Source organism: Oncorhynchus gorbuscha, linkage group LG14 (genome assembly GCF_021184085.1).
Source record: "Oncorhynchus gorbuscha isolate QuinsamMale2020 ecotype Even-year linkage group LG14, OgorEven_v1.0, whole genome shotgun sequence".
Classification (NCBI taxonomy): Eukaryota; Metazoa; Chordata; class Actinopteri; order Salmoniformes; family Salmonidae; genus Oncorhynchus; species Oncorhynchus gorbuscha.
Genome location: NC_060186.1, coordinates 25,315,554 through 25,341,217, shown reverse-complemented (window position 1 = coordinate 25,341,217; position 25,664 = coordinate 25,315,554). Strand labels below are relative to the sequence as shown.

The window sequence follows — 25,664 nt, the reverse complement described above, 5'->3', positions numbered from 1 at the left end:
TATCGTTATAAAGTGCAGTGCAGGTAGTAGAACAGAGCTGTGTTTGTGAGTTGGTGTTTGTCCTTGGTTCACTGAAGAACATGGGAGAATTGAAGGACTCACACGTCCACCAAGATAAATGATGAGGCCCGTCACAAGGTTGTTCAAATATTTGCCAGTTGGTTCACAGCATCCGTGTGTGCAGGCCCCCACATACTGTAATACATCAGGTTCAGTCTCAGGGCCAGGCTTTAATCATGGGAACCACTCTGAATCTGATTTATTGTCAGGGTTAATATACTTAACTTTAATGTTTTTGAAAACAAATTCAGTGATTGAAGCTTGTCCTTCCACCCCTGGCACAGAGATGCTGGGAAGTACTTCACTTCTGCCTAAACTATGCAGTGAGATGTTAAACAAACTTTGGCTTTATGGGAACTTTACCCTACTTCCCAAAAGAAATGACCTGGTCAAGTCACATCATCAGGAAAGCTTGTATCTTTTTTACAGCCAGGGTTGGAGATAGGTATAGTTGGTAGTGGGGTTTCATTATGACTGACATGTAACATTCTTGTCTTACTTCAGGCTACTTGTGCTATAAGACCTTAGAATCAGCATGGAGGACTGCTGGATCTAATTTCAAGATTTTGTACAGTATGAAATAATGAAGTCTTCCAAGCTAACACACAGGGAATTGTTTTGGCTTTTGTGAGATTGTGAATAGTGTGATTGACTTCTCATGTCAAACATTTAAGAACAGTTGTGCTGGTCTTAACATGAATAACTAACACAGAACAGGTTGGGATAGAATCATTTTTATTTTTGTACAGGTATAAGTTAAAACTGTCACAACTGCAATACATCACGACATTTTGCTCAACAATGTTGTTTCAAGCTGTGCCATTTGTTTGTGTGGATCTTCTGTTGATGAGATGTACAGTACTATTCCCCAATAAACAGGGTACATGTCACCAGATGATGAAATACTACTTTACAGTTTAAGATACACATAAGTGAATGTTTCCATAAATTACAAATGTGACATTGAAACAGACACAGCCATGGTCACATGCATGATCTGACAAATGTTACACTCCCTGAATTGCAGATGACCATCCACGATTCTTTGCGGAGAGGTCTTATGCAAGCATACTCTCCCCAAGGTTATGACAAAATGAAGCAAGCATTTGAAAATCAGACTGGATGAGACCACAAGATACAGTACCTGCGTAAGATTTCGTACAACATGAATAACCCGGAAAGGCATACAGCAAAACAATTCAACCATCAATGTGGTCAATGAATATTACTAGCATAATGTTCCAGGCAAAGGAATGAAAAACTAAATATTACATCAAACAATTCAACATTGGGTCTGGAGAAAATGCATTGCCGGCTGGATGGAGCAAGACCCTGGCAAGAGATGAGAGTGGGACTGTAGGTACCACATATGGCCTCATGTCAATATGGATAACACATGAAACTGCCACCAGGCCAATTCATTCTTTACAGCCTTTCATGGTATTACACAAGATAACTCATTTAGGATCATGACAGTCTCCAAAATCCCCCTCTTCCATCTCTGTCCCTGCATCTTTGGGTACGTGTTGTGTGGTTATCGGAAGTCCTCAGCGGAGAACATGCCCTTGGCCCTGCGTAGGATGGAGTCCTTGGAGGCGTCGTATGGGTGCTCCTTGGAGGGTATCTCCAGCACGGCAGGGATGGACTCCATGTGCTGGTCGATGGCGTGACGGATCATCTCTGCTATGAACTGGTTGATCAGGATGATGCCGATGTCATTGCGGGTCAGGAAACTCCTAGGGGGGAACATAACAGAAGTAAGTAAATTAGAGAGATGATGACTGAACATTACAGTGCAGGTCTTTAAACACCAAAAAACAAGGTATGTTGTCCAGCAGTAATTTATATGGATTGAAAGAGATACTAGTAGTATTTCAAGGTGATATGATTAATCAAATCGCGCAACTAGGCCTAATGGAATACAGATATCATGATACCACTTACCTACAGATTGTAGCACCAGATAAGGTTATTTATAACCCCCCGCTAATTTTCGATTTTACCAATGCAATTACAAACATAATAGAGCATCAACTGTCTTCAACCTGTGTGCAAACAAGCGCACAGTTTGTCTGCTTTTAGCTATTTATCTTCGATCTCAACATTTGGTAGATAGCTGGCTATAACTTACTTGAAGGTCTCCTCTATCTCTGCGATGCTTGTCTCCTTCTCGACCACCAAGAAATTCGGGCTACGATTTTTATTCAGCTCGCCAATGCCACCGAGTAGGAACCCGGTACACGTGTCTTCATCACCAATGACGGCAATTAATTTACCTCGCCCAGCCATTATTAAATTCTACAAGATAAAACTGCAAAAAACAAGCAATGACTGGATTGTCTTTCCTTCTCTAAATCACGAAACTGTCAGCTGACCAGTACTTCCGCTCTTGATGAGCTCTTTGGAGATGTCAGCTGTCACAAAACGCAGATAGCGCCATCTACTGGTCTATATCATTTTCCATATCACGAAATGGCGAGCAGGAAAACATGACCTGTCTATCAATGACAATGCAATACATTGAATAGCTTTCAATCGTTTTGTAAACGAAGTAGTGGTTTTGGTTTTATGCCTCATCAAAGAATAGAATCATTCTATATCGGAGTGACGTGACGTCACATCAGCTGAGGAAGTTACGTAAAAAAGAGGTAACACTTCAGATGGGCTTCCTCATCGGGCAAAACAAGTGAAAATGGTATAAACTCTTATATTCTGCTTTACTGATATTCTGTGACGTTGTATTGTATAAAAGCTAAGTATTCGGTGGTCCATACTGTCGCGTCAGCTACATTGTAGCCTATTTCGTGTGTACTTTTGTGAGCGTGTTGTCTCCGATGTCTCGCTAACTAGCTGTAAACACTGCTTCTTTGTGGCCACTTCTACTATTGACAAAAGCAGAGTTGATGCAAAGTTCATCTCATTTGAGCCTTGAAAACAGTGTTTGGTGGCAGGTAATTGTACCTCTGCCACGGATCCGAACATGTGTCCATGTATGTCATTTGTTTGTGTTTTAGACTACTAGCGCTCTGACACAGGGTCTGGAGAGGATCCCCGATCAACTGGGATATTTGGTGATCAGTGAGGATGGCGTATTGGCAGTATGTTCACACAAATATGCGTACATGTATGTCTTGCCCTGGTAGCAGCTTAGATAAAGCCCAGGTTGCAGCATGCCTATCCTCCACTCCATATGACTCCCTGTTACCCCCCTCTCTCAGTCTGCGGGGGAGCTGGAGAATGATGAGCACACAGCTGGGGTCATAATGCAGATGGTGCGGACAGCATGTCACTTCAGACTGCAGGGTGCTGTTGAGCCACCCTTCAAACGCATGTCAGGTAAGTCAGACAACACACCTGGGACCTAGGGTCACTCACTCGAACACACATACACTCAGTATTGCTGTTACCCAGCTATTCCCTCCGCAAGGCTATTAAACAAGCTAAGCGTCAGTACAGAGACAAAGTGGAATCACAATTCAATGGCTCAGACACAAGAGGCATGTGGCAGGGTCTACAGTCAATCACGGACTACAAGAAGAAACCCAGCCCAGTCACGGACCAGGATGTCTTGCTCCCAGGCAGACTAAATAACTTTTTTGCCCGCTTTGAGGACAATACAGTGCCACTGACACGGCCTGCAACGAAAACATTCGGTCTCTCCTTCACTGCAGCCGAGGTGAGTAAGACATTTAAACGTGTTAACCCTCGCAAGGCTGCAGGCCCAGACGGCATCCCCAGCCGCGCCCTCAGAGCATGCGCAGACCAGCTGGCCGGTGTGTTTACGGACATATTCAATCAATCCCTATACCAGTCTGCTGTTCCCACATGCTTCAAGAGGGCCACCATTGTTCCTGTTCCCAAGAAAGCTAAGGTAACTGAGCTAAACGACTACCGCCCCGTAGCACTCACTTCCGTCATCATGAAGTGCTTTGAGAGACTAGTCAAGGACCATATCACCTCCACCCTACCTGACACCCTAGACCCACTCCAATTTGCTTACCGCCCAAATAGGTCCACAGACGATGCAATCTCAACCACACTGCACACTGCCCTAACCCACCTGGACAAGAGGAATACCTATGTGAGAATGCTGGTCATCGACTACAGCTTGGCATTCAACACCATAGTACCCTCCAAGCTCGTCATCAAGCTCGAGACCCTGGGTCTCGACCCCGCCCTGTGCAACTGGGTACTGGACTTCCTGACGGGCCGCCCCCAGGTGGTGAGGGTAGGCAACAACATCTCCCCGCTGATCCTCAACACGAGGCCCCACAAGGGTGCGTTCTGAGCCCTCTCCTGTACTCCCTGTTCACCCATGACTGCGTGGCCACGCACGCCTCCAACTCAATCATCAAGTTTGCGGATGACACAACAGTGGTAGGCTTGATTACCAACAACGACGAGACGGCCTACAAGGAGGAGGTGATGGCCCTCTGAGTGTGGTGTCAGGAAAATAACCTCACACTCAACGTCAACAAAACTAAGGAGATGATTGTGGACTTCAGGAAACAGCAGAGGGAACACCCCCCTATCCACATCGATGGAACAGTAGTGGAGAGGGTAGCAAGTTTTAAGTTCCTCTGCATACACATCACAGACAAACTGAATTGGTCCACTCACACTGACCGCGTCGTGAAGAAGGCGCAGCAGCGCCTCTTCAACCTCAGGAGGCTGAAGAAATTCGGCTTGTCACCAAAAGCACTCACAAACTTCTACAGATGCACAATCGAGAGCATCCTGGCTGGCTGTATCACCGCCTGGTACGGCAACTGCTCCGCCCTCAACCGTAAGGCTCTCCAGAGGGTAGTGAGGTCTGCACGACGCATCACCGGGGGCAAACTACCTGCCCTCCAGGACACCTACACCACCCGATGTTACAGGAAGGCCATAAAGATCATCAAGGACATCAACCACCCGAACCACTGCCTGTTCACCCCGCTATCACCCAGAAGGCGAGGTCAGTACAGGTGCATCAAAGCTGGGACCGAGAGACTGAAAAACAGCTTCTATCTCAAGGCCATCAGACTGTTAAACAGCCACCACTAACATTGAGTGGCTGCTGCCAACACACTGTCATTGACACTGACCCAACTCCAGCCACTTTAATAATGGGAATTGATGGGAAATTATGTAAATATATCACTAGCCACTTTAAACAATGCTACCTTATATAATGTTACTTACCCTACATTATTCATCTCATATGCATATGTATATACTGTACTCTACATCGACTGCATCCTTATGTAATACATGTATCACTAGCCACTTTAACTATGCCACTTTGTTTACTTTGTCTACATACTCATCTACATACTCATCTCATATGTATATACTGTACTCGATACCATCTACTGTATGCTGCTCTGTACCATCACTCATTCATATATCCTTATGTACATATTCCTTATCCCCTTACACTGTGTATAAGACAGTAGTTTTGGAATTGTTAGTTAGATTACTTGTTGGTTATCACTGCATTGTCAGAACTAGAAGCACAAGCATTTCGCTACACTCGCATTAACATCTGCTAACCATGTGTATGTGACAAATAAAATTGGATTTGATTTGATTTACCAACATGCAGTTCTAACCAGACCTCCTTGTGTTCTATTTCTTCACAGTCATGCTAGAGGACTATGTGTACACAGTGACCGTGTCTGGTCAGAAGGTGTTTGTGGTGAAACGTCAGAACAACAAGAGGGAACCTGTAGTGGTGTAGAACCGTGTAGTGAAGATGGGTTGGGAGGACGAAGGACATCACTCCAATCAATTCACACAGGACAGGGATTCTGTAATCCACTGAACTGTTTTGTTCCATTCCTAGTTGTATAAGGTTTTAGAACAACAGAAGAAAGCACATATGAAGTTATACTGAACAAAAATATTAATACAACATGCAACAATTTCAAAGATTTTACTGAATTAAAGTTAATAGAAGGAAATCAGTCAATTGAAATAAATTCATTAGGCCCTAATCTATGGATTTCACATAAGTGGGCAGTGGTGTAGGCCCACCCACTGGGGAGCCAGGCCCAGCCCATCTGATTGAGTTTTTCCCCCCAAAATTGCATTATTACAGACAGAAATACTCCTCAACACTCCCCATTCCCCTACTCAGATGATCCCGCAGGTTAAGAAGCTGGATGTGGAGGTCCTGAGCTGGCGTGGTTACACGTGGTCTGCAGTTGTGAGGCCAGTTGGATGTACTGCCAAAATCTCTAAAATGATGTTTGAGGTGGCTTATTGTAGAGAAATGAACATTACATTCTCTGGCAACAGCTCTGTTGGACATTCCTGCAGTCAGCATGCCAATTGCAGGCTCCCTCAACTTGAGACATCTGTGGCATCGTGTTGTGTGACAACTCCACATTTTAGAGAGGCCTTTTATTGTCCCCAGCACAAGTGTAATGGTCACGCTATAGTAATGATCACGCTATTTAATACACTTCTTGATATGCCACACCTGTCAGGTGGATGGCTTATCTTGGTACAGGAAAAATGCTCATTAACAGGGATTTAAACAAATTTGTGCACAAAGTTTGAGATAAATAGGCTTTTTGTGCATAAAGAATTTCTGGGATCTTTTATCTCAGCTCATGAGACCAACACTTTACATGTTAAGTTTATATTTTTGTTCAGTATAGACATTGAAGAATTCACATTGAATGGGCCAAAATATGCATGTCAAACTGCATGTCATCTTAATTGGTAACTTTGTAATGAGAAATGGAACAGAATAGTGCCGTGGTGTATTAGTCCCTACAGTATGTGATAATGAATTGTTTTTGTGTGTGGCAGGTAGACTGGAATTCAGTCTATTCAGTTTATAGTATCTGTGCACATGCTATTTAGTTTAAATGCTCCCTAATAACCCAGCAGCGTTTTGTTTAACATACTGAATGTTGCAGATAGAAATACCATGGACAGAGCTGACATCTTTTAAATACCTCTGAGGTATGTCTGTTATACTTAATACATTTTTTTGTATTAATGTCATGCCCTACGGAATGTGGCTTGATGGAAATTGATATTTTCAAGGTGACTTTTTTTCCTAACCTGTACTGAGTGTCATGTGTACAATGTTTATATGTAATTGCTATCAGTACTAATGTGTGTATACACACATGCAGTGACTGTTTTATCGTGAGCTATTGTCGTTGCATGTTATTGTCTGAAATATTTAGGGTCCTTATCTAAATGAAAGAACTTGGTTTTTACTATTTTGATTATCTCAAATAAAGCTTTGCTTATAAACATCCACATGCTTTGAACTTGTTTATGCCTTTTTAAAGTTGCACTATGCTGAAATCACTCTGCAATATCCTGGTTGCTAAAATTGTAATAGTTTGCCTAATTTCAGTTTGTGACAAAACCAAAGCATAGGGTGGGGGAATCATTGTAGCATTTAAACTTGAAATATTTTTTCCATAACCAAAAAATATTTTCAGCTGTTGTACAAAACTGAAAGTAAGATGCAAAAACTAAATGGAAGGTGAAGCATAGAAAGTGAACAAATCTACTGCGTCTTGGCTGTATCACATTCAGTTGTGACTGAGAGTCCCATAGGAGGCGCACAATTGGCCCAGCGTCGTCCGGGTTTGGCCGGAGCAGGCCATCATTAAGTAATTTGTTCTTTAGACTTGTATTATTTAACTAGGCTTGCTTTCAATGAATTACATATCTTTAACTTACATCTGTGAATTTGGTCAGGTTCCCGAAAAGTTACACATTGCAGCTTTAAAGCAAGTCATAATGAAAATATCTAAGTAGGATTTTAATCTGAAAATTAATAGGGAAATGTAAATTGGCATTTAACTGTTTTTATAAGCACTTTACTTTCCCAACTACACAATTTCCCCCAAAGTTTCAATTTACTTTTCAAAGTATCAGAGTTGTTGATAAACCTAAGAATCTGCTCTCTTTGCTTAAAACGTACAAACTAAAACTGAACCGGATGTTAGGGTAAAGTTATGAAGAAACATTTACAACTATTTGAATCAGGGCCACATCTCAAGATTCTCCATTCCTTCATGACCAACTATGTCCCACCTTGCACTCAGAAGACAATGTTTCAACAGTTGAGAAAAGAAAAATAACATTTTATTGCATCATAATGGCCTTTGAAATGACTGAAGGTCCTGCTCTCTTCACATTGTCTAGGAATGGAACTGGCCTCCAGGTTCAGCTCCCTGGAATGACTCAGTTAGGGAAGGCCAGAGGGGTTTTGCATCCAAAACCCCACCCCTATATACTGTTTCCAACAAACTCTCAGTATCCAGATAACACCCCCCCCCCCCCCCCCAACCAACAAAACCTAGTGGCCCACCCTTCCATTCCTCAACGATCAACATCCGCACACAACCATCATGTGAATCTGTTTTTTTAAAACATGCAACTTAAAACAATTTTACTGTTGAGGACATTGGGTGGCATAAAGGAAGAAACAGTCTAAGAGACATCTGCAGGTTTGACAATAATGGGAATAAAAGGGAAGAATGATGAAAGAAGGCTTCAGAACAGGAACTGATCACAAAGTCCATAACTGCAAGTTCTACCAGACAGACACTGATCATTTTAAAAAGTTGCAGTTTTTTTTCTTCTTCCATTCATGAAATGCTCAGCCTGCGCCCCTTCTCTTGCTCGCGTGTTCAGATCTCGTTCGCTCCGGTCCTGCGATTTCTCCATTCATTAGCGTTTCGACAGCTCGTTGGAAAGCCAGTCCAGTCCTTCGTATAGCCCAGTGCCCTGGGTAGCACAGGTAGCCTGGACATGCCACTGGAAGGAGAAACATAATGAGTTGCTGTACATAAAAGCCAGTAATGTCATACTTATGAATAACTCTGCATTGCCAGTGTATACTACATGGACCACATATTTATCTGCTCAGAAATACATTTTACTGTACAACTCTTTAGAAGGACTGTTAAAGTGTGTGTGCATGAGAGAGAGAGAGATATATGCTCACAACTCTGCTGCGCAAGCTCTGCAGGCCCAGTTTGTCTGTGAGGTCGCTCACTGCCATAGCGTTGGGCAGGTCCTGTTTGTTTGCAAACACCAGCAACACTGCCTCCCTCAACTCATCCTCCTGCAGCTGTAGAGAGAGATAAATATATTAGAAAATTGGTAGGGAGAACAAGGGGAGGAAAACATTTATGGAGGCAGCCATTGTCAATGGGAAACCATTGGCCACAGAAGGCTGTGTGTCAACATGGATGATGAATGATCAGTCACAATGGCAACTATATAAATAACACCATTACTTACCACTGAATTACTGTTTATTTTCCCATGTCAACCATGAGCTCAGTTTTAGGTTCCTTTTCACAGTAACATGGTAAATGCCAACACAAAAAGCATACTGTTCCTTGACCAAAAACAGTATCTTATAAATAGACATGTATGCAACACTTACCATTTTAGACAGCTCCTCTGCCGACTCTGCTACTCTCTCTCTGTCGTTGCTGTCCACTACGAAGATAAGGCCCTGTGAAGTCAAGGTTCAAAAGTCAGGCTACTGTTATGTACTTTGTCTACTCTATATATATTCATCTAGCTATTAAGGTAAACAAGGGTTATGTTGACAGGGTCCATTCTGACACATTGATTCTAGCACTATTTGTATAGTTGAATTAAGATATCAAAGATATGCTATGATGACATCACTGCTGTCACAGGTGTGTCATACCTGCGTGTTCTGGAAGTAGTGCCTCCAGAGGGGGCGGATCTTGTCCTGACCGCCCACATCCCACACGGTGAAACAAATGTTCTTGTACTCAACAGTCTCCACGTTAAAACCTGCTCAGTCACCAGAGAGCGAGAGAGCGCATCAGCAACAGGAATTCACAGAGACTAGATCCAGAGTCACCAGTCTGACCTCTACCAGCATAAACAGCTCCAATCTAGATCATTATGCTAGAAATAAGTTTCTGTATAAAATGGTAAGCTAATTAAAAACCAATTTGCAATAGGAGTAAACTATTACCTGTAGCTCAAATTGAAAAACGATGGAATGGTGACCCAATTCTGTCTATCTGATCTCAGGTGGGACAAACCATTATTTTCTTCCCTACTTATTTTGTCTAGGAGTTTAGACACGTATCGACCAATCTGCTCCATCAAAAGAGCCCACTCACACAGCAAGCCCCAACAGCTCTGGAGCATGGAGGCAGTGTAGCCATCTACTGTTCTTTGTCCCAGAACTACGGTTATGCAAGGCTTAAAACCATTCAGCTCCAGTTCTATAACTCACTGTCATGTCCAAAAATATATATATTTTTTTGCTGAAATTTGAAAGACTGAATTGTTGAGTGCACAGCTCTGTATGGACCTTATTGACCATTTCCATTAACATTAAACAAGGTAGGCCTACATTCCTGAAAGATTTGTCTCAGTGTGTGTGTGTCATGCTACATCAGTCACAGGACAAGACATCAAAAGAAATCTTAATCATTTGCCCACAAGCTCCATGAGAAAGCAAGTCACCCATTTAAATCAGATTACTGCGAAGAGATGCTTTTAAAGACAGTCTGCCAGGAGCTGAGAGGGCCCATGTTTTAGATATGGTTGTGTATGCTAGAGATCTATCAATCTTTGGCTCTGTTCATAGCCAGAGGTATTCTTACCAATGGTGGGAATTGTGGTTACAATCTCCCCCAGCTTCAGTTTGTAGAGAATAGTGGTCTTTCCAGCAGCGTCCAAACCAACTACAGAAGAAAAGAGTAATGTCAAACTTCTCAATCATAATAAATCCATATAGATTTTTTTTTGTATTGAAAATAAGTAACCTACCAAAAAAAAAAAAAAAAATCAAGACAAACGTATTGTACTGCAACTACAAAACAGGTCTGTCTCCGTGTCAAATGAAATCCCTCTGACAGCTATCAAACTGCAATGATTTGGACAACGTATATAAATATATAGGGTAGAATCTGAGCCTTTAGCTCAAATTAGGACCAACATCCACAACCCCAAAATACAGGCTGTCCAACACATAGGTGTACACGTTATGGCAAGAGGGATGGACATGAATCTAGATGCGCTGTATTGAAAACTATAGACCTATTAAAAGTAGTTCACTACATCTACCAACTTGTATAGACCTGAGATATGACGTAGCTAAGCCATTTGTTGGTATTAAGTGAACAAACTACCAGTAATTATTGTGCAATAGCTAGCCATTTTCCGTCTGAGTGTTATCCTAGCTCGTCTGTGTTTTTACTCCGATTGCTCTCAAACGAGTAATGTTCACGTTACAAGACATGTGAACAGGTAGTTTACTATAACTAATATGTCACAAAAATCTAAGTACATCCCTGATACGGAAACCCCCTCCCACTAGCTAGCTAACGTTAGCTAGCAGCCAGCTAGTTCCTTGGACAGGTTGATAAGAGGATTGCTCACCCATAAGTATCCTCATCTGTTTCTTGCCAAAAAGCCTGGAAAATATCGACGAAATTGTGAGCCCCATGGTGTGAAAGAGCTCCGCGTGACGATAATAAAATAGAAAACCAAAGGTGTTTATTGTAACCAGACAGAGAGTGGGTGCAGCTTCCCTTTCGCAGTCTTCTCAGATGCCACGTCCAGGCCAACGCGGAATATATGACGTCAGGGCTTCCACATAACTTTATTCACAGACTCTCTCCTTCATTTTTGAACGATGTAGCTGTCGTTTATTGAGCTTTTCATTGTTCAATGCATATAATGTACAGTATCAAAATATGAAAATATACAGAAGTCTTTCATTGAGAATGTTGAATACAGAGAATCCTCTCTGTATTTGACAGATAACGGATTATTTCGACCTTCGCAAAATGGCCGCTTTTAAAGACTGCTTCTAGTAAAAAGAAATTTCACATTTAAAAAAATCCCACTGTGAAGAACAGGAAGTAGCCTGGAAAACCGTCGTTTGTTGACACGTCGTATTCCGAATGTGAGTTTACTTTAAAGTTATGACATTGCACATCCTGATTATATTAGTGTCATTTTGATTGTACATTGGTGTATCGAACTGGTTGTTGCACATTTTATGCTGTCGAGGAGGGCGAGAGAGAGGTCTTTCGCGAAGACCATTCCAGATCGTTGTGTAGTTTAGCATAGCTAATGTTAGCTGTCGAATAATACATTATTATTATTTGCAACTAGTCTGCCCATGTCGGTTGAAATATGTCTTGTAAAGTAAACAGACCAGTAGACAACACGAACACAGAGTGCTTCAGAAAGAATTCATACCACTTGACTTATTACACATTTGTTACAGCCTGAATTCAAAATGTATTAAATAAAAATAATTGTCACCCATGTTTTTTTAGAAAATTTGAGCACATTTATTGAAAATGAAATATAGAAATCTCTCATTTACATAAGTCATTACAGCCCTTTGCATGACACTCCAAATTGACATCAGGTACATCCAATTACCTTTGAACATCCTTGAGATGTCGCTGCAACTTGATTGGAGACCACCTGTGGCCAATTCAATTGTTTGGATATGATTTAGAAAGAAACACACCTGCCTAATATAAGGCCCCACAGTTAACATTGCATGTCAGAGCAGAAACTATACCCTGAAGTCCAAGGAACTGTATGTAGATCTCAGAGATAGAATTGTCATGAGACATATATCTGGGGAAGGGTATAGAACCATTTCTATAGTGTTGCAAGTTTCCAAGAGCACAGGGATCTCCATCATTGGGGAAATGGACAAGAATATGGGAACAACCCAGACTGCCTAGAGCTGGCCGTGCAACAAAACTGAGCAACCGGGTAAGAAAGACCATGATCTAGGTCTAAGGGGTGACCAAGTACCCATTGACCACTCTGACAGAACTACGTAGTTCCTTGACAGTCTCTGCAGCACTTCACCAATTGGGCGTTGGGCAAGATGGAAGCCACTCCTGAGAAAAAGGCACATGACAGAACGCCTGTTGTTTGCAAAAAAATATGTGAAAGACACAGATCATACGGCAAAAGATTCAGTCGTCTGCTGAGATACAAAGTTAACTCTTTGGCCTGAATGCAAAGTGCTGTGTCTGGAGAGAACCAGTCATAGCTCATCATCCGTTAATTGAGCCAAATACAGGAAAATCCTTGAAGAGAACCTGCTTCAGAATGCAACTGACATTAGACTGGGGGAGAATTATGTTCCAACAGGACAATGACGTTAAGCATACAGCCAAAGCAACACTGGAATGGCTTCAGAACAATAATGTTAAAGTCCTCGAGTGGTCCAGACAAAGCCCAGACTTGAATCCCTGTGGAAATACTTGGAAGACTGCTGTTCACCACCATTGACAGAGTTTGAGAAAATCTGCAAGGAAGAATGGGAGAAAATCCCCCAAATCCAGATGTGCAAAGTAGAATCTCAATTCAACAGCTCAGACACAAGAGGCATGTGGCAGGGTCTACAGTCAATCACGGACTACAAGAAGAAATCCAGCCCAGTCACAGACCAGGATGTCTTGCTCCCAGGCAGACTAAATCACTTTTTTGCCCGCTTTGAGGACAATACAGTGCCACTGACACGGCCTGCAACGAAAACATGCGGACTCTCCTTCACTGCAGCCGAGGTGAGTAAGACATTTAAAAGTGTTAACCCTCGCAAGGCTGCAGGCCCAGATGGCATCCCCAGCCGCGCCCTCAGAGCATGCGCAGACCAGCTGGCCGGTGTGTTTACGGACATATTCAATCAATCCCAGTCTGCTGTTCCCACATGCTTCAAGAGGGCCACCATTGTTCCTGTTCCCAAGAAAGCTAAGGTAACTGAGCTAAACGACTACCGCCCCTTAGCACTCACTTCCGTCATCATGAAGTGCTTTGAGAGACTAGTCAAGGACCTTATCACCTCCACCCTACCTGACACCCTAGACCCACTCCAATTTGCTTACCGCCCAAATAGGTCCACAGACGATGCAATCTCAACCCCACTGCACACTGCCCTAACCCATCTGGACAAGAGGAATACCTATGTGAGAATGCTGTTAATCGACTACAGCTCGGCATTCAACACCATAGTACCCTCCAAGCTCGTCATCAAGCTCGAGACCCTGGGTCTCGACCCCGCCCTGTGCAACTGGGTACTTCCCCCGCCCCCAGGTGGTGAGGGTAGGCAACAACATCTCCACCCCGCTGATCCTCAACACTGGGGCCCCACAAGGGTGCGTTCTGAGCCCTCTCCTGTACTCCCTGTTCACCCACGACTGCGTAGCCACGCACGCCTCCAACTCAATCATCAAGTTTGCAGACGACACAACAGTGGTAGGCTTGATTACCAACAACGACAAGACGGCCTACAGGGAGGAGGTGAGGGCCCTCGGAGTGTGGTGTCAGGAAAATAACCTCACACTCAACGTCAACAAAACTAAGGAGATGATTGTGGACTTCAGGAAACAGCAGAGGGAACACCCCCCTATCCACATCGATGGAACAGTAGTGGAGAGGGTAGCAAGTTTTAAGTTCCTCGGCATACACATCACATTGCCAGGTCGCAGTTGCAAATGAGAACTTGTTCTCAACTAGCCTACCTGGTTAAATAAAGGTGAAATAAAATAATAAATAAAATAAAACAGACAAACTGAATTGGTCCACTCACACAGACAGCATCGTGAAGAAGGCGCAGCAGCGCCTTTTCAACCTCAGGAGGCTGAAGAAATTCGGCTTGTCACCAAAAGCACTCACAAACATCTACAGATGCACAATCGAGAGCATCCTGGCGGGCTGTATCACCGCCTGGTACGGCAACTGCACCGCCCACAACCGTAAGGCTCTCCAGAGGGTAGTGAGGTCTGGAAAACGCATCACCAGGGGCAAACTACCTGCCCTCCAGGACACCTACACCACCCGATGTTACAGGAAGGCCATAAAGATCATCAAGGACATCAACCACCCGAGCCACTGCCTGTTCACCCCGCTATCACCCAGAAGACGAGGTCAGTACAGGTGCATCAAAGCTGGGACCGAGAGACTGAAAAACAGCTTCTATCTCAAGGCCATCAGACTGTTAAACAGCCACCACTAACATTGAGTGGCTGCTGCCAACACACTGACACTGACTCAACTCCAGCCACTTTAATAATGGGAATTGATGGGAAATGATGTAAATATATCACTAGCCACTTTAAACAATGCTACCTTGAATAATGTAGGGTAAGTAACATTATATATCTCATATGCATACGTATATACTGTACTCTATCATCGACTGCATCCTTATGTAATACATGTATCACTAGCCACTTTAACTATGCCACTTTGTTTACATACTCATCTCATATGTACTCGATACCATCTACTGTATCTTGCCTATGCTGCTCTGTACCATCACTCATTGATATATCCTTATGTACATATTCTTTATCCCCTTACACTGTGTATAAGACAGTAGTTTTGGAATTGTTAGTTAGATTACTTGTTGGTTATTACTAAATTGTCGGAACTAATATATAATAATAATATATGCCATTTAGCAGACGCTTTTATCCAAAGCGACTTAGTCATGTGTGCATACATTCTACGTATGGGTGGTCCCGGGAATCGAACCCACTACCCTGGCGTTACAAGCGCCATGCTCTACCAACTGAGCTACAGAAGGACCATAGAAGCACAAGCATTTCGCTACACTCGCATTAACATCTGCTAACCATGTGTATGTGACAAATAAAATTTGATTTGATTTGCAAAGCTGATAGACAAACCCAAGACAACTTAAAGCTGTAATTACAAACAAAGGTGTTTCTACAAACTATTGATTCTGGGGTGTGAATACTTATGTAAATGAGATGTCTATTTTATTTTAAATATATTTGCAAACATTTCTAAACATTTTTCACTTTGTCTTCATGGGGGATTTAAATAGATGTAATCTATTTTAAATTTGGGTTGGAACACAACAAAATGTGGAATAAGTCTAGGGGTATGAATACTTTCTGAAGCCAACTAGCGTTAGCTTGCTACTGTTTTATGATGCTATCTAACAATGGTTCTTCATACTATATTCCATGCAGGGTTTTTGTTTGAGCCAGTAATCATGGATCCCAGCTGGAAGTCAAGCAACTGAAAATAAAACCAAAAACCCACTGAGCCATGGAGAAGTTTGGGATGAGCTTTGGGGGTGGCCCCAGCAAGAAGGAGCTTGTGGACACCATAGAGACTCAGAGAAAGCAGATGGTCCAGTATCAAACACGCTTCAAGGATGTGGTCAGGGCCTACAAGAGCCTGCTGAAGGAGAAGGAGGCTCTGGAAGCTAGTCTGAAGGTTCTGACTGTCTCCCAGGAGGTCGACCTCAGCCAGCGTGGAGATGAAGGCTCTGCCAGTGGCAGCCATTTGACCTCTGAATTACAAGATGATCACTGCTCCATGCACAGCGAGGACAGTCTGGACACAGCAGCCTCCGCCGACACTGCTACCAGCATTACCAGTGGGAGCACCAAGGGCGACCAGGCTGAAGAGGAGCAGGGTAGTAGCCCAGGAGAGATGGGGGCGACCGGGCCTGGAGGCCCCTCGGTGTCCCAGAGGTCTGAGGAGGCTAATGGGTCAGAGAGCGGTATCAGCTCCAGCAGTAGTGGAGGGTCTGAGGTTCAGCAGTACCTTACACCCCCACCCACCTTGTCTATGGAGGTTGACCGGAGGGTTCTTCAGCTGAAGACCCAGCTGACCACCCTGACCAGCTCCCTGGCCACGGTCACGCAGGAAAAGTCCAGGATGGAGGCCAACTTCCAGGCCGACAAGCGGAAGATCAAGCAGGACATGGATGAGCTCCAGGGGAGGCTGGAGGAGTCCAGGAGGCAACATGAAGCCGAGATCCATGCCTTGCATGAGCAGCTGGCGGAGAGCAAGGCTCGGGTTATAACCCAGCAACATGAGAGAGAGCAGGAGCAGGGTGACCACGCCCACATGCTCAGAGAGCTCCAGAAATTGCTGCAGGAGGAGAGAGGCCAGAGGCAGGATGCCGAGCTTCGTCTGGAGGACGCCAGGGTGGTCCTACTGGAAGTCACACAAGCCGCAGATCGGGGGCACGATTATGAGGCCCGGCTAAAAGAGGTGACCCAGCAGAGGGAGGAGATGAGGAGGAGCCTGCAGACTGCGGAGGCGGAGAGGAACAAGCCAGACCCCCGGGTGGAGGAGCTGCAGAGGGAGCTGACGGCACTCAAGAACCACTTTCAGCAGCAGATGCAGCATGAGATCAGAAAGGTATGGTCATGATTAGGAAAGACTGTACAGTAAATCCATTTGAATTCAATCACATTTTAACAGTATTTAAACAACACTTTCCATGTATGTTTCCTCATGGAGTAGTGGTCAGAAAGTGACTTTTTGGACCTGAATGCCAAAACATTCAGGAGATAAAGGTACTCAAAGTGACCCATTTTTCATACAGGTAATTCAATGGTAACGAAATTACGCTATGACTCTGATTTTTCACTTTAAAATGTATGCTAAACAAGACCGTTAATTTCCAAGTTTAACATTCCATACAACTCGATGCACAATGACTACTTTGAACAATTTTCACAGAATTTCACAAAAACTGGAAGAACTGTGCAAAGTTTGGTAACATAATTACAGTAAAATCTCCCAGGTTTTTAAACTTTTTATGCGACAACATTTTCTAAACACTGTTAAATATCTGCTCTGAATTAAGATTCAAAGATGTCTGCAGAAAGAATAGGGTGTCGTGCTATGATATGACAACTTTAGTTTAACAAACAAAAAACATTGGTTATTGAACTACAGTAGGTGAAGTGGATTTACAACGGTCCCTGATCTTTACAATCCAGAAATGCATAATTATGGCTATGAATATCATTATTTTCCTGGTGATGTATCCTGAATAGATACACGAATGTGAACATGCATAATATCTTTCTTTTGCACATTTGGGTATTCTACACACTGGCTATTATTATATTGAGCTCTGCCCCCAAACAAGACTGCGTTTGGTTGGTCTTTACCTGACCAAATCTGAACCAATCATAGTCTTATGTTTGGACATCACAGTAGAGTTCAGTTCAGTACAATGAAGTACATAATACTGTTCTTTACTGTACTGTGTGCTCTTCTGTACTGTCCAAACTTGTGAAACAGAAGTCTATGATTGGTTCAGATTTGGTCTGGCCAGGGCGGACTGACCAAATTTCAACAACTTTTCAAAGTCTGAGGACATCTGGTGCTCAGTGGGCGGTGCTCAGTGGGCGAGGATGCTTTTTACAGTAAATGGAAAGGGGGCAGGTGTCAAGAGTCGGGAGATTGTAGCCAATTCAATTGCAGTAATTCTGATAGATTTTTCAGTAATTCCATTACCGATTTGGTAAAAGAATAATGAGTTTGAATCGCTTAATTCATTAACAAACTGATATCAGTGTAAACCTAATTGGTACCTAATTGGTAGGTCTACCTTGTTAGTTCTGTAAACTTTCATTATCCTCCCCCATGAGGGAGAGAAATTTGAAAAATAACTTCATATCAGAATTACAATGCACAAGGCAATGTTTATAAAATTTACAGAAGGTAATGCTTATTAAATTTACAGGAGGCAATTTTATCCAAAATGAAAAGTTTATATTAGTTGGCAGCGGTCTTTACGTCAACATTATTGTGTTTTAAGACTTTTTCCAGTAGATTTTGTCTGACTCCTTTTCCATGTGTTTGACTAGATATCGAAGCCTTTGGTTATTCCTCATTTGTAGGGTGGAAAATGGTTGAAAAATGTAATTTCACAGAAATACGGGGGAGCCGGTTGGATGCTGGGGATGATTAGGTGGCCATGATGGTATGAGGGCCAGATGGGGAATTTGGCCACAACACCGGGGTTAACACCCTGACTATTACGATCAGTGCCATGGGATCTTTATTGAGTCAGGACACCGTTTTTAACGTCCCATCCGAAAGACGGCACTTCACATGTTGTTGCTCGTGTCCATTTAAAGATGGAAATACCCATACCATTAGACATCCACGTCTTCATCACAGTAAGATATTCAGTTTGATATCATTTCAAAGCTTCCAAACAGGGTTGTTAAACTTTGATCAAGACGCTCTTATCCAGAGCGACTTACAAATTGGTGCATTCACCTTATGACATCCAGTGGAACAGCCACTTTACAATAGTGCATCTAAATATTTTAAGGGGGGTGAGAAGGATTACTTTATCCTATCCTAGGTATTCCTTAAAGAGGTGGGGTTTCAGGTGTCTCCGGAAGGTGGTGATTGACTCCGCTGTCCTGGCGAGGGAGTTTGTTCCACCATTGGGGAGCCAGAGCAGCGAACAGTTTTGACTGGGCTGAGCGGGAACTGTACTTCCTCAGTGGTAGGGAGGCGAGCAGGCCAGAGGTGGATGAACGCAGTGCCCTTATTTGGGTGTAGGGCCTGATCAGAGCCTGAGGTACTGAGGTGCCGTTCCCCTCACAGCTCCGTAGGCAAGCACCATGGTCTTGTAGCGGATGCGAGCTTCAACTGGAAGCCAGTGGAGAGAGCGGAGGAGCGGGGTGACGTGAGAGAACTTGGGAAGGTTGAACACCAGACGGGCTGCGGCGTTCTGGATGAGTTGAAGGGGTTTAATGGCACAGGCAGGGAGCCCAGCCAACAGCGAGTTGCAGTAATCCAGACGGGAGATGACAAGTGCCTGGATTAGACCTGCGCCGCTTCCTGTGTGAGGCAGGGTCGTACTCTGCGGATGTTGTAGAGCATGAACCTACAGGAACGGGCCACCGCCTTGATGTTAGTTGAGAACGACAGGGTGTTGTCCAGGATCACGCCAAGGTTCTTAGCGCTCTGGGAGGAGGACACAATGGAGTTGTCAACCGTGATGGCGAGATCATGGAACGGGCAGTCCTTCCCCGGGAGGAAGAGCAGCTCCGTCTTGCCGAGGTTCAGCTTGAGGTGGTGATCCGTCATCCACACTGATATGTCTGCCAGACATGCAGAGATGCGATTCGCCACCTGGTCATCAGAAGGGGGAAAGGAGAAGATTAATTGTGTGTCGTCTGCATAGCAATGATAGGAGAGACCATGTGAGGTTATGACAGAGCCAAGTGACTTGGTGTATAGCGAGAATAGGAGAGGGCCTAGAACAGAGCCCTGGGGGACATCAGTGGTGAGAGCGCGTGGTGAGGAGACAGATTCTCGCCACGCCACCTGGTAGGAGCGACCTGTCAGGTAGGACGCAATCCAAGCGTGGGCCGCGCCGGAGATGCCCAACTCGGAGAGGGTGGAGAGGATCTGATGGTTCACAGTATCGAAGGCAGCCGATAGGTCTAGAAGGATGAGAGCAGAGGAGAGAGAGTTAGCTTTAGCAGTGCGGAGCGCCTCCGTGATACAGAGAAGAGCAGTCTCAGTTGAATGACTAGTCTTGAAACCTGACTGATTTGGATCAAGAAGGTCATTCTGAGAGAGATAGCGGGAGAGCTGGCCAAGGACGGCACGTTCAAGAGTTTTGGAGAGAAAAGAAAGAAGGGATACTGGTCTGTAGTTGTTGACATCGGAGGGATCGAGTGTAGGTTTTTTCAGAAGGGGTGCAACTCTCGCTCTCTTGAAGACGGAAGGGACGTAGCCAGCGGTCAGGGATGAGTTGATGAGCGAGGTGAGGTAAGGGAGAAGGTCTCCGGAAATGGTCTGGAGAAGAGAGGAGGGGATAGGGTCAAGCGGGCAGGTTGTTGGGCGGCCGGCCGTCACAAGACGCGAGATTTCATCTGAGAGAGAGGGGAGAAAGAGGTCAGAGCACAGGGTAGGGCAGTGTGAGCAGAACCAGCGGTGTCGTTTGACTTAGCAAACGAGGATCGGATGTCGTCGACCTTCTTTTCAAAATGGTTGACGAAGTCATCTGCAGAGAGGGAGGAGGGGGGGGAGGGGGAGGAGGATTCAGGAGGGAGGAGAAGGTGGCAAAGAGCTTCCTAGGGTTAGAGGCAGATGCTTGGAATTTAGAGTGGTAGAAAGTGGCTTTAGCAGCAGAGACAGAGGAGGAAAATGTAGAGAGGAGGGAGTGAAAGGATGCCAGGTCCGCAGGGAGGCGAGTTTTCCTCCATTTCCGCTCGGCTGCCCGGAGCCCTGTTCTGTGAGCTCGCAATGAGTCTTCCTATGGAGGATTGAAAGTTTAATTTAAAACCAATATTCCCATTCAAGTCAACATTCTCTGATGTGTGGACCCCCAACCATCTTTGGGTATCATTTGAAAGTTGACAAATCAATTTTATTCCCGTTTTTAGTACATTTTTCAGCCCAAACTTGACACCCACCCTGTATTAAAGAGCATGTTGTCGCAACCGATGGCGGGCAAAACGGAAAAACCTTAGATTATGTAAATTAGGGTCTAAGCTACAACATATGCAAATATGAAAAAATATCTGAGTTTATGCATATTTATATAATTAACGTTTCAGGAAAAGCATTTTTTTTTTTAAAAGTTTTTACATTTACATTAAATTTATAATGGGTAAATATGTATGAAATGTTTGTATATATAATATGTATGAAATGTTTCAGAAAGTGATTGAGTTCAAATGGATTCACCCGGCACTGATTTTAAAAATGTATCCTGTATTAAGGTGAATGACTTGAACACATAAAATATTTGATGATCTGAATTTTAACAATCTATTCAACAACCCTTGACCTCTTGTATTAGAAATATCTTGATCATATATAAATGCCATGGCAGAGAATAACATGGCATTATAAAGACACTTGCTTTTCAGGGAAAGGAAGAAACGCAATACATGAACTGTCGTCTTCCATTGTCTATTTATGTCTCATGGCTGTCATGTGCCTGTCCTTTCTCTATCTGCAGGTGTCGCAGGCAGAGGAGCGTCTACAGGAGCAATCCCAGCTGGAGGAGGGCCGTGTGGCCAGCCTGGAGTTGCGGGTGTCTGAGCTGTCTGAGCTGCTTGGGGCCTGCGAGAAGGCCCGGCAGAGGGACCAGCAGAACGCCCACCGGCTGAGAGAGCGCATCTTGCAGTTGGACACGGAGAACAAGACCCTGGCCATTGCCGCTTCCACCCGGGGATCCCCGCTGGACCTCAGCATGGACGAGGCCAGCCTGGATGTGAATGTGCTGAAGGAGCGCCTGGAGAAGGTGAAGAGGCTTCTTCTGCTAGCCACACAGAAGAACCATTCAGAGCAGACCATGGAGATAGAGAAGCTGGCTGAGATGGAGGGGCGGCTGGGTCAGGGGACGGGCAGTGGGGGGGAGTCGTCAGACGGGGAGAAGGCCTCGGCGCTTTACTACCAGCAGGAACTGCGGCAGCTGAAGGAGGAGTTTGAGCGCTACAAGGTGCGGGCGCAGGTGGTGCTGAAGAACAAGAACGCTAAAGACTGTAGCCTGGCCAAAGAGCTGGAGGAGGCCCGTGACCAGCTGGCTGAGCTCAAGGAGAAGTACATCAACCTGCGTATCCATGACGACGAGGCGGAGGCCAAGCACTGCCGGGAGCTGGAGGAGTGTCAGCAGGGGATAGGGATGCTGCAGCAGGGTCATAAACAGGAGCTTGACCAGGCTGAGGCCCAATACAGAGAGAGCCTCCTCAGGCTGGAGGGAGAACTGCACCGGCAGAGGGACCGCACTATGGCCCTGCTGCAAGAGAAGGACCAGGAGCTGGAGAAGCTAAAGTCTATCGGCTACAGTCTCGCTGGTTACAGAGGCCACCACAGCGACGAAGGAGAGACAGGGGCGGACTTCAGAGCGACTGCGGACGTCGGCAGGAGTAAAAACGCCAACAACATGGACGACACTGCGCAGGAGGAGAGTGACATCATCACTCAGGCGTTGCGACTGGCGGGGCCCAACGAGCCCACGCTCCTCCTGTACGCCGAGCAGCTGGCGAGAAAGGAGGTGGAGATCGGCTCACTGCGGCGGCAGAAGCATCGGCTGGAGGAGGACGTGCACCAGCTGCAGGGGAGGCTGATCGCCAACGGAGAGCGTTACGACGAGGAGGTGGCTGAGCTCCGCGGCCAGCTAGACAAACGGCATAGGGACCAGGGCAGGGAGGGGGCCAACCTGGAGTACCTCAAAAACGTAATCTACAAGTTCCTCACCCTTCAGGACACTAGGGGGCGTCAGCAGACCCTCACAGCCATACTGACCATCCTGCACTTCAGCCCTCAGGAGAAGCAGGCGGTGGTCAAACAGCACCAGAACCAGGCGTGGTGGACGGCAGGGATGAGGCGATGAGTTCAGCTCCTCACTCTGCAAATAATGAGAACTCATTTGAAACATTCCTCGGACAGTCAACAAGTGTGTGTTTAGTTTTCATTTACATTTACATTTAAGTCATTTAGCAGACGCTCTTATCCAGAGAAAAGAGGTGGGGTTTCAGGTGTCTCCGGAAGGTGGTGATTGACTCCGCTGTCCTGGCGTCGTGAGGGAGTTTGTTCCACCATTGGGGAGCCAGAGCATTTCCTGAATGAAGTTTTCCTGAATGAAGTCTATTTATTTTGGTGTGTTGTTTTCCCAGGATTCTGGTGTGGTGTCAAATGAAATGGCAACCAACATTTGAGCTTTGACGCTGTTGATTACATTTTATTTTCCTCAAGACTTTATTCAAAAGGATTTCTTTGTGTGAAAGCACACAACATTAGATTTCGCAATCTAATGAGTGGCTCTAGAAGTGTGGGTTTGTATTTGTCACTATGTGAAGCAGCATGTTTGGTTGTTTTGATTCTTTGATAAGATCGAATCATAGCATGAGGCTCACATCTGTGTTTCCAGAGTTTCTGTCAAAAGGGAACCAAATGTTGACTGTTCTTACAGAGGGATAAGGACAGAATCTAACTTATTGACAACCTCAGTCTTTATCACCTGTGTGAGAGTTGTTTTTCTCACTGATTATCTCCTGGGTTGTCCATCTTGGTCAAGGGACGTGCGCCACAGGAAGTAGGATCCTATCTAACACAGGGTCCCCCAAAAATTGTCTGAGTTTCCTCATCTGCCTTTGTTCACTAGTAATCTCCTGCTTCTATTTAATATTTAAACTATACCTCTGCATATATTGAAAATAAATTTTCGATTGATCTTTGTGAGATAGATTGCGTTTACACCGGCAACCCAATTTTGTTATCTTTCTTACAAGTAGTTTTTTTGACTAGTCAGATCAGATATTTTACTAATAATTGGGATGTCTGTGTAAGCACAGCCATAATGACGTTAAAGGCTAGATTCCCTGTTCAAGCAGGCAGAAATACAGACGGGTATGATAAGTTTCGCATCATATTGAAATAAAACCAATTAATAGAAGAAAATTGGTAAAACTCTACATACCGACTGTATTTCTTTCTGTCTGCTTGTAGGTCGAATTGCTCCGATAAACATGAAATGACCCTGGGAATCGATAGAACGTTGCTCAGAGATGCACTAATATGATAATATAATATAATAATAATATATGCCATTTAGCAGACGCTTTTATCCAAAGCGACTTACAGTCATGTGTGCATACATTCTACGTATGGGTGGTCCCGGGGATCGAACCCACTACCCTGGCGTTACAAGCGCCATGCTCTACCAACTGAGCTACAGAAGGACCACATCTAAATGGGTAACTTTAAATCTTTCCTTTTTAATATTGAGCTACTATCAGTTTTAAAGGGATTATTCAGGATTTGGGCATTTAAGCCCCTTTATCTACTTCCCTGAACTCATGGAATCCATTTTTATGTTTCTGTCTGCAGTTTGAAGGAAGTTGCTAACTAGCGTAAGCGCAATGACAGACTTCCAGTCATCGCGCTAACACTAGGTAGCATTGGCTCGCTGAGCTAACTTCCTAAATGAAGTAATAAAAATGGTATCCGTTCATCTGACTCTGGGGAAGTAGACAAAGGGCTTCATTGCCAAAATCTCAAAGTATCCCTTCAATGCTAATGTGTTGTACATAATTGTATGATTAAAAAAGCAGAATACTTTGGTTGGTAATTACAGTATTTTCTAGTATACAGTTGTGTGGATAATACAATGTTTATTGATGAAATGCATATTTTTGATTCCCTCAACATGAAAATTAAACTTTTTCTCAGCAATTCTCTAAACGTGTGGGTGCATGGATGTATCACAGCCTCTGAGTTATCTTTTAGCACAGTTTCCAACTTTTATTTGTAACACGAACAGTATATTTGCATCAGAAACCATTAACTTTATTTATATACAAAAAAACTATAGGTTATTACAAATAAGTAAACACCAGGATCCAAATAGTAGATCAGTATTATCAATACTCATCTGAAAACTGCAGTTTACTGCTTCCCTAGTGACCAAATGCCTTTACAGTACTTCACAAAACAAACTGAAGAAAACATATTTAAGTACCACATATACTGTACCTATTTGAGAAACAATAGGGCTGTGTTTACAAGGGCAGCTCAATTCTGATCTTTTTCCACTAATTGGTCTTTTGACCAATCATATCAGATCTTTTCACATGAGATCTTTTGATATGATCGATCAAAAGACCAATTAGTTCAACAATGTACATAATTGGACTGCCTATGTAAAACGCAGGCCTTGTAGACAGACAAAAGGGAGTGAGGTAGAAGCCCTGATCAGCTGCATTCGTTTTACATTCACTGTTAACCTGCAATGTAATGAGTGGTTGTAGTTTAGGAAAGATGTTAGCTGATGGAGGAATATC

General features: G+C 44.2%; 4 protein-coding genes across 5 annotated transcripts; 2 read left to right on the top strand and 2 right to left on the bottom strand.

Annotated features, from left to right (window-relative positions):
- Nucleotides 1-778: 778 nt before the first annotated feature.
- Nucleotides 779-2,450, bottom strand: LOC123994713 (V-type proton ATPase subunit F-like). Its single transcript, XM_046297638.1, has 2 exons — nt 2,192-2,450; nt 779-1,796 (listed from the first exon to the last, which is right to left on the bottom strand). The coding sequence occupies exons 1-2, from the start codon at nt 2,347-2,349 to the stop codon at nt 1,595-1,597; spliced, it is 360 nt and encodes a 119-aa protein (XP_046153594.1). The 5' UTR covers nt 2,350-2,450; the 3' UTR covers nt 779-1,594.
- Nucleotides 2,451-2,537: 87 nt separating this feature from the next.
- LOC123994715 (ragulator complex protein LAMTOR4-like) lies at nt 2,538-7,321 on the top strand. Its single transcript, XM_046297639.1, has 4 exons — nt 2,538-2,755; nt 3,075-3,158; nt 3,279-3,396; nt 5,685-7,321. Exons 1-4 carry the CDS (start codon nt 2,753-2,755, stop codon nt 5,780-5,782), a joined length of 303 nt encoding a protein of 100 aa, XP_046153595.1. The 5' UTR covers nt 2,538-2,752; the 3' UTR covers nt 5,783-7,321.
- An 820-nt stretch (nt 7,322-8,141) lies between these two features.
- On the bottom strand, nt 8,142-11,668 carry LOC123994710 (ADP-ribosylation factor 4). Its single transcript, XM_046297632.1, has 6 exons — nt 11,464-11,668; nt 10,686-10,766; nt 9,749-9,858; nt 9,476-9,547; nt 9,029-9,154; nt 8,142-8,838 (listed from the first exon to the last, which is right to left on the bottom strand). The coding sequence occupies exons 1-6, from the start codon at nt 11,528-11,530 to the stop codon at nt 8,752-8,754; spliced, it is 543 nt and encodes a 180-aa protein (XP_046153588.1). The 5' UTR covers nt 11,531-11,668; the 3' UTR covers nt 8,142-8,751.
- Nucleotides 11,669-11,908: 240 nt separating this feature from the next.
- Nucleotides 11,909-24,400, top strand: gcc1 (GRIP and coiled-coil domain containing 1). Of its 2 annotated transcripts, none has more exons than XM_046297595.1 (4): nt 11,909-11,992; nt 16,062-17,247; nt 21,839-23,290; nt 23,454-24,400. In XM_046297595.1, the coding sequence occupies exons 2-3, from the start codon at nt 16,141-16,143 to the stop codon at nt 23,213-23,215; spliced, it is 2,484 nt and encodes an 827-aa protein (XP_046153551.1). In that variant the 5' UTR covers nt 11,909-11,992; nt 16,062-16,140; the 3' UTR covers nt 23,216-23,290; nt 23,454-24,400. The 2 variants fall into 2 exon arrangements, with proteins under 2 accessions (XP_046153551.1, XP_046153552.1); XM_046297596.1 differs by lacking the exon at nt 11,909-11,992 and adding an exon at nt 12,632-12,825.
- Nucleotides 24,401-25,664: the final 1,264 nt, after the last annotated feature.

Bases quoted from the DNA above. Each gene is read 5' to 3' on its own strand.
- LOC123994715 (XM_046297639.1), top strand. The intron at 3,159-3,278 runs GTATGTTCACAC...CCCCTCTCTCAG, and splicing joins GTGAGGATGGCGTATTGGCA to TCTGCGGGGGAGCTGGAGAA. The intron at 3,397-5,684 runs GTAAGTCAGACA...ATTTCTTCACAG, and splicing joins ACCCTTCAAACGCATGTCAG to TCATGCTAGAGGACTATGTG.
- LOC123994710 (XM_046297632.1), bottom strand. From the start codon at position 11,530: ATGGGGCTCACAATTTCGTCGATATTTTCCAGGCTTTTTGGCAAGAAA. The intron at 9,548-9,748 runs GTATGACACACC...TTGACTTCACAG, and splicing joins ACTACTTCCAGAACACGCAG to GGCCTTATCTTCGTAGTGGA. The intron at 9,155-9,475 runs GTAAGTGTTGCA...CTCTCTCTACAG, and splicing joins CAGAGGAGCTGTCTAAAATG to CTGCAGGAGGATGAGTTGAG.
- LOC123994713 (XM_046297638.1), bottom strand. From the start codon at position 2,349: ATGGCTGGGCGAGGTAAATTAATTGCCGTCATTGGTGATGAAGACACG. The intron at 1,797-2,191 runs GTAAGTTATAGC...GTTCCCCCCTAG, and splicing joins GAGATAGAGGAGACCTTCAA to GAGTTTCCTGACCCGCAATG.
- gcc1 (XM_046297595.1), top strand. From the start codon at position 16,141: ATGGAGAAGTTTGGGATGAGCTTTGGGGGTGGCCCCAGCAAGAAGGAG. The intron at 17,248-21,838 runs GTATGGTCATGA...CTCTATCTGCAG, and splicing joins TGCAGCATGAGATCAGAAAG to GTGTCGCAGGCAGAGGAGCG.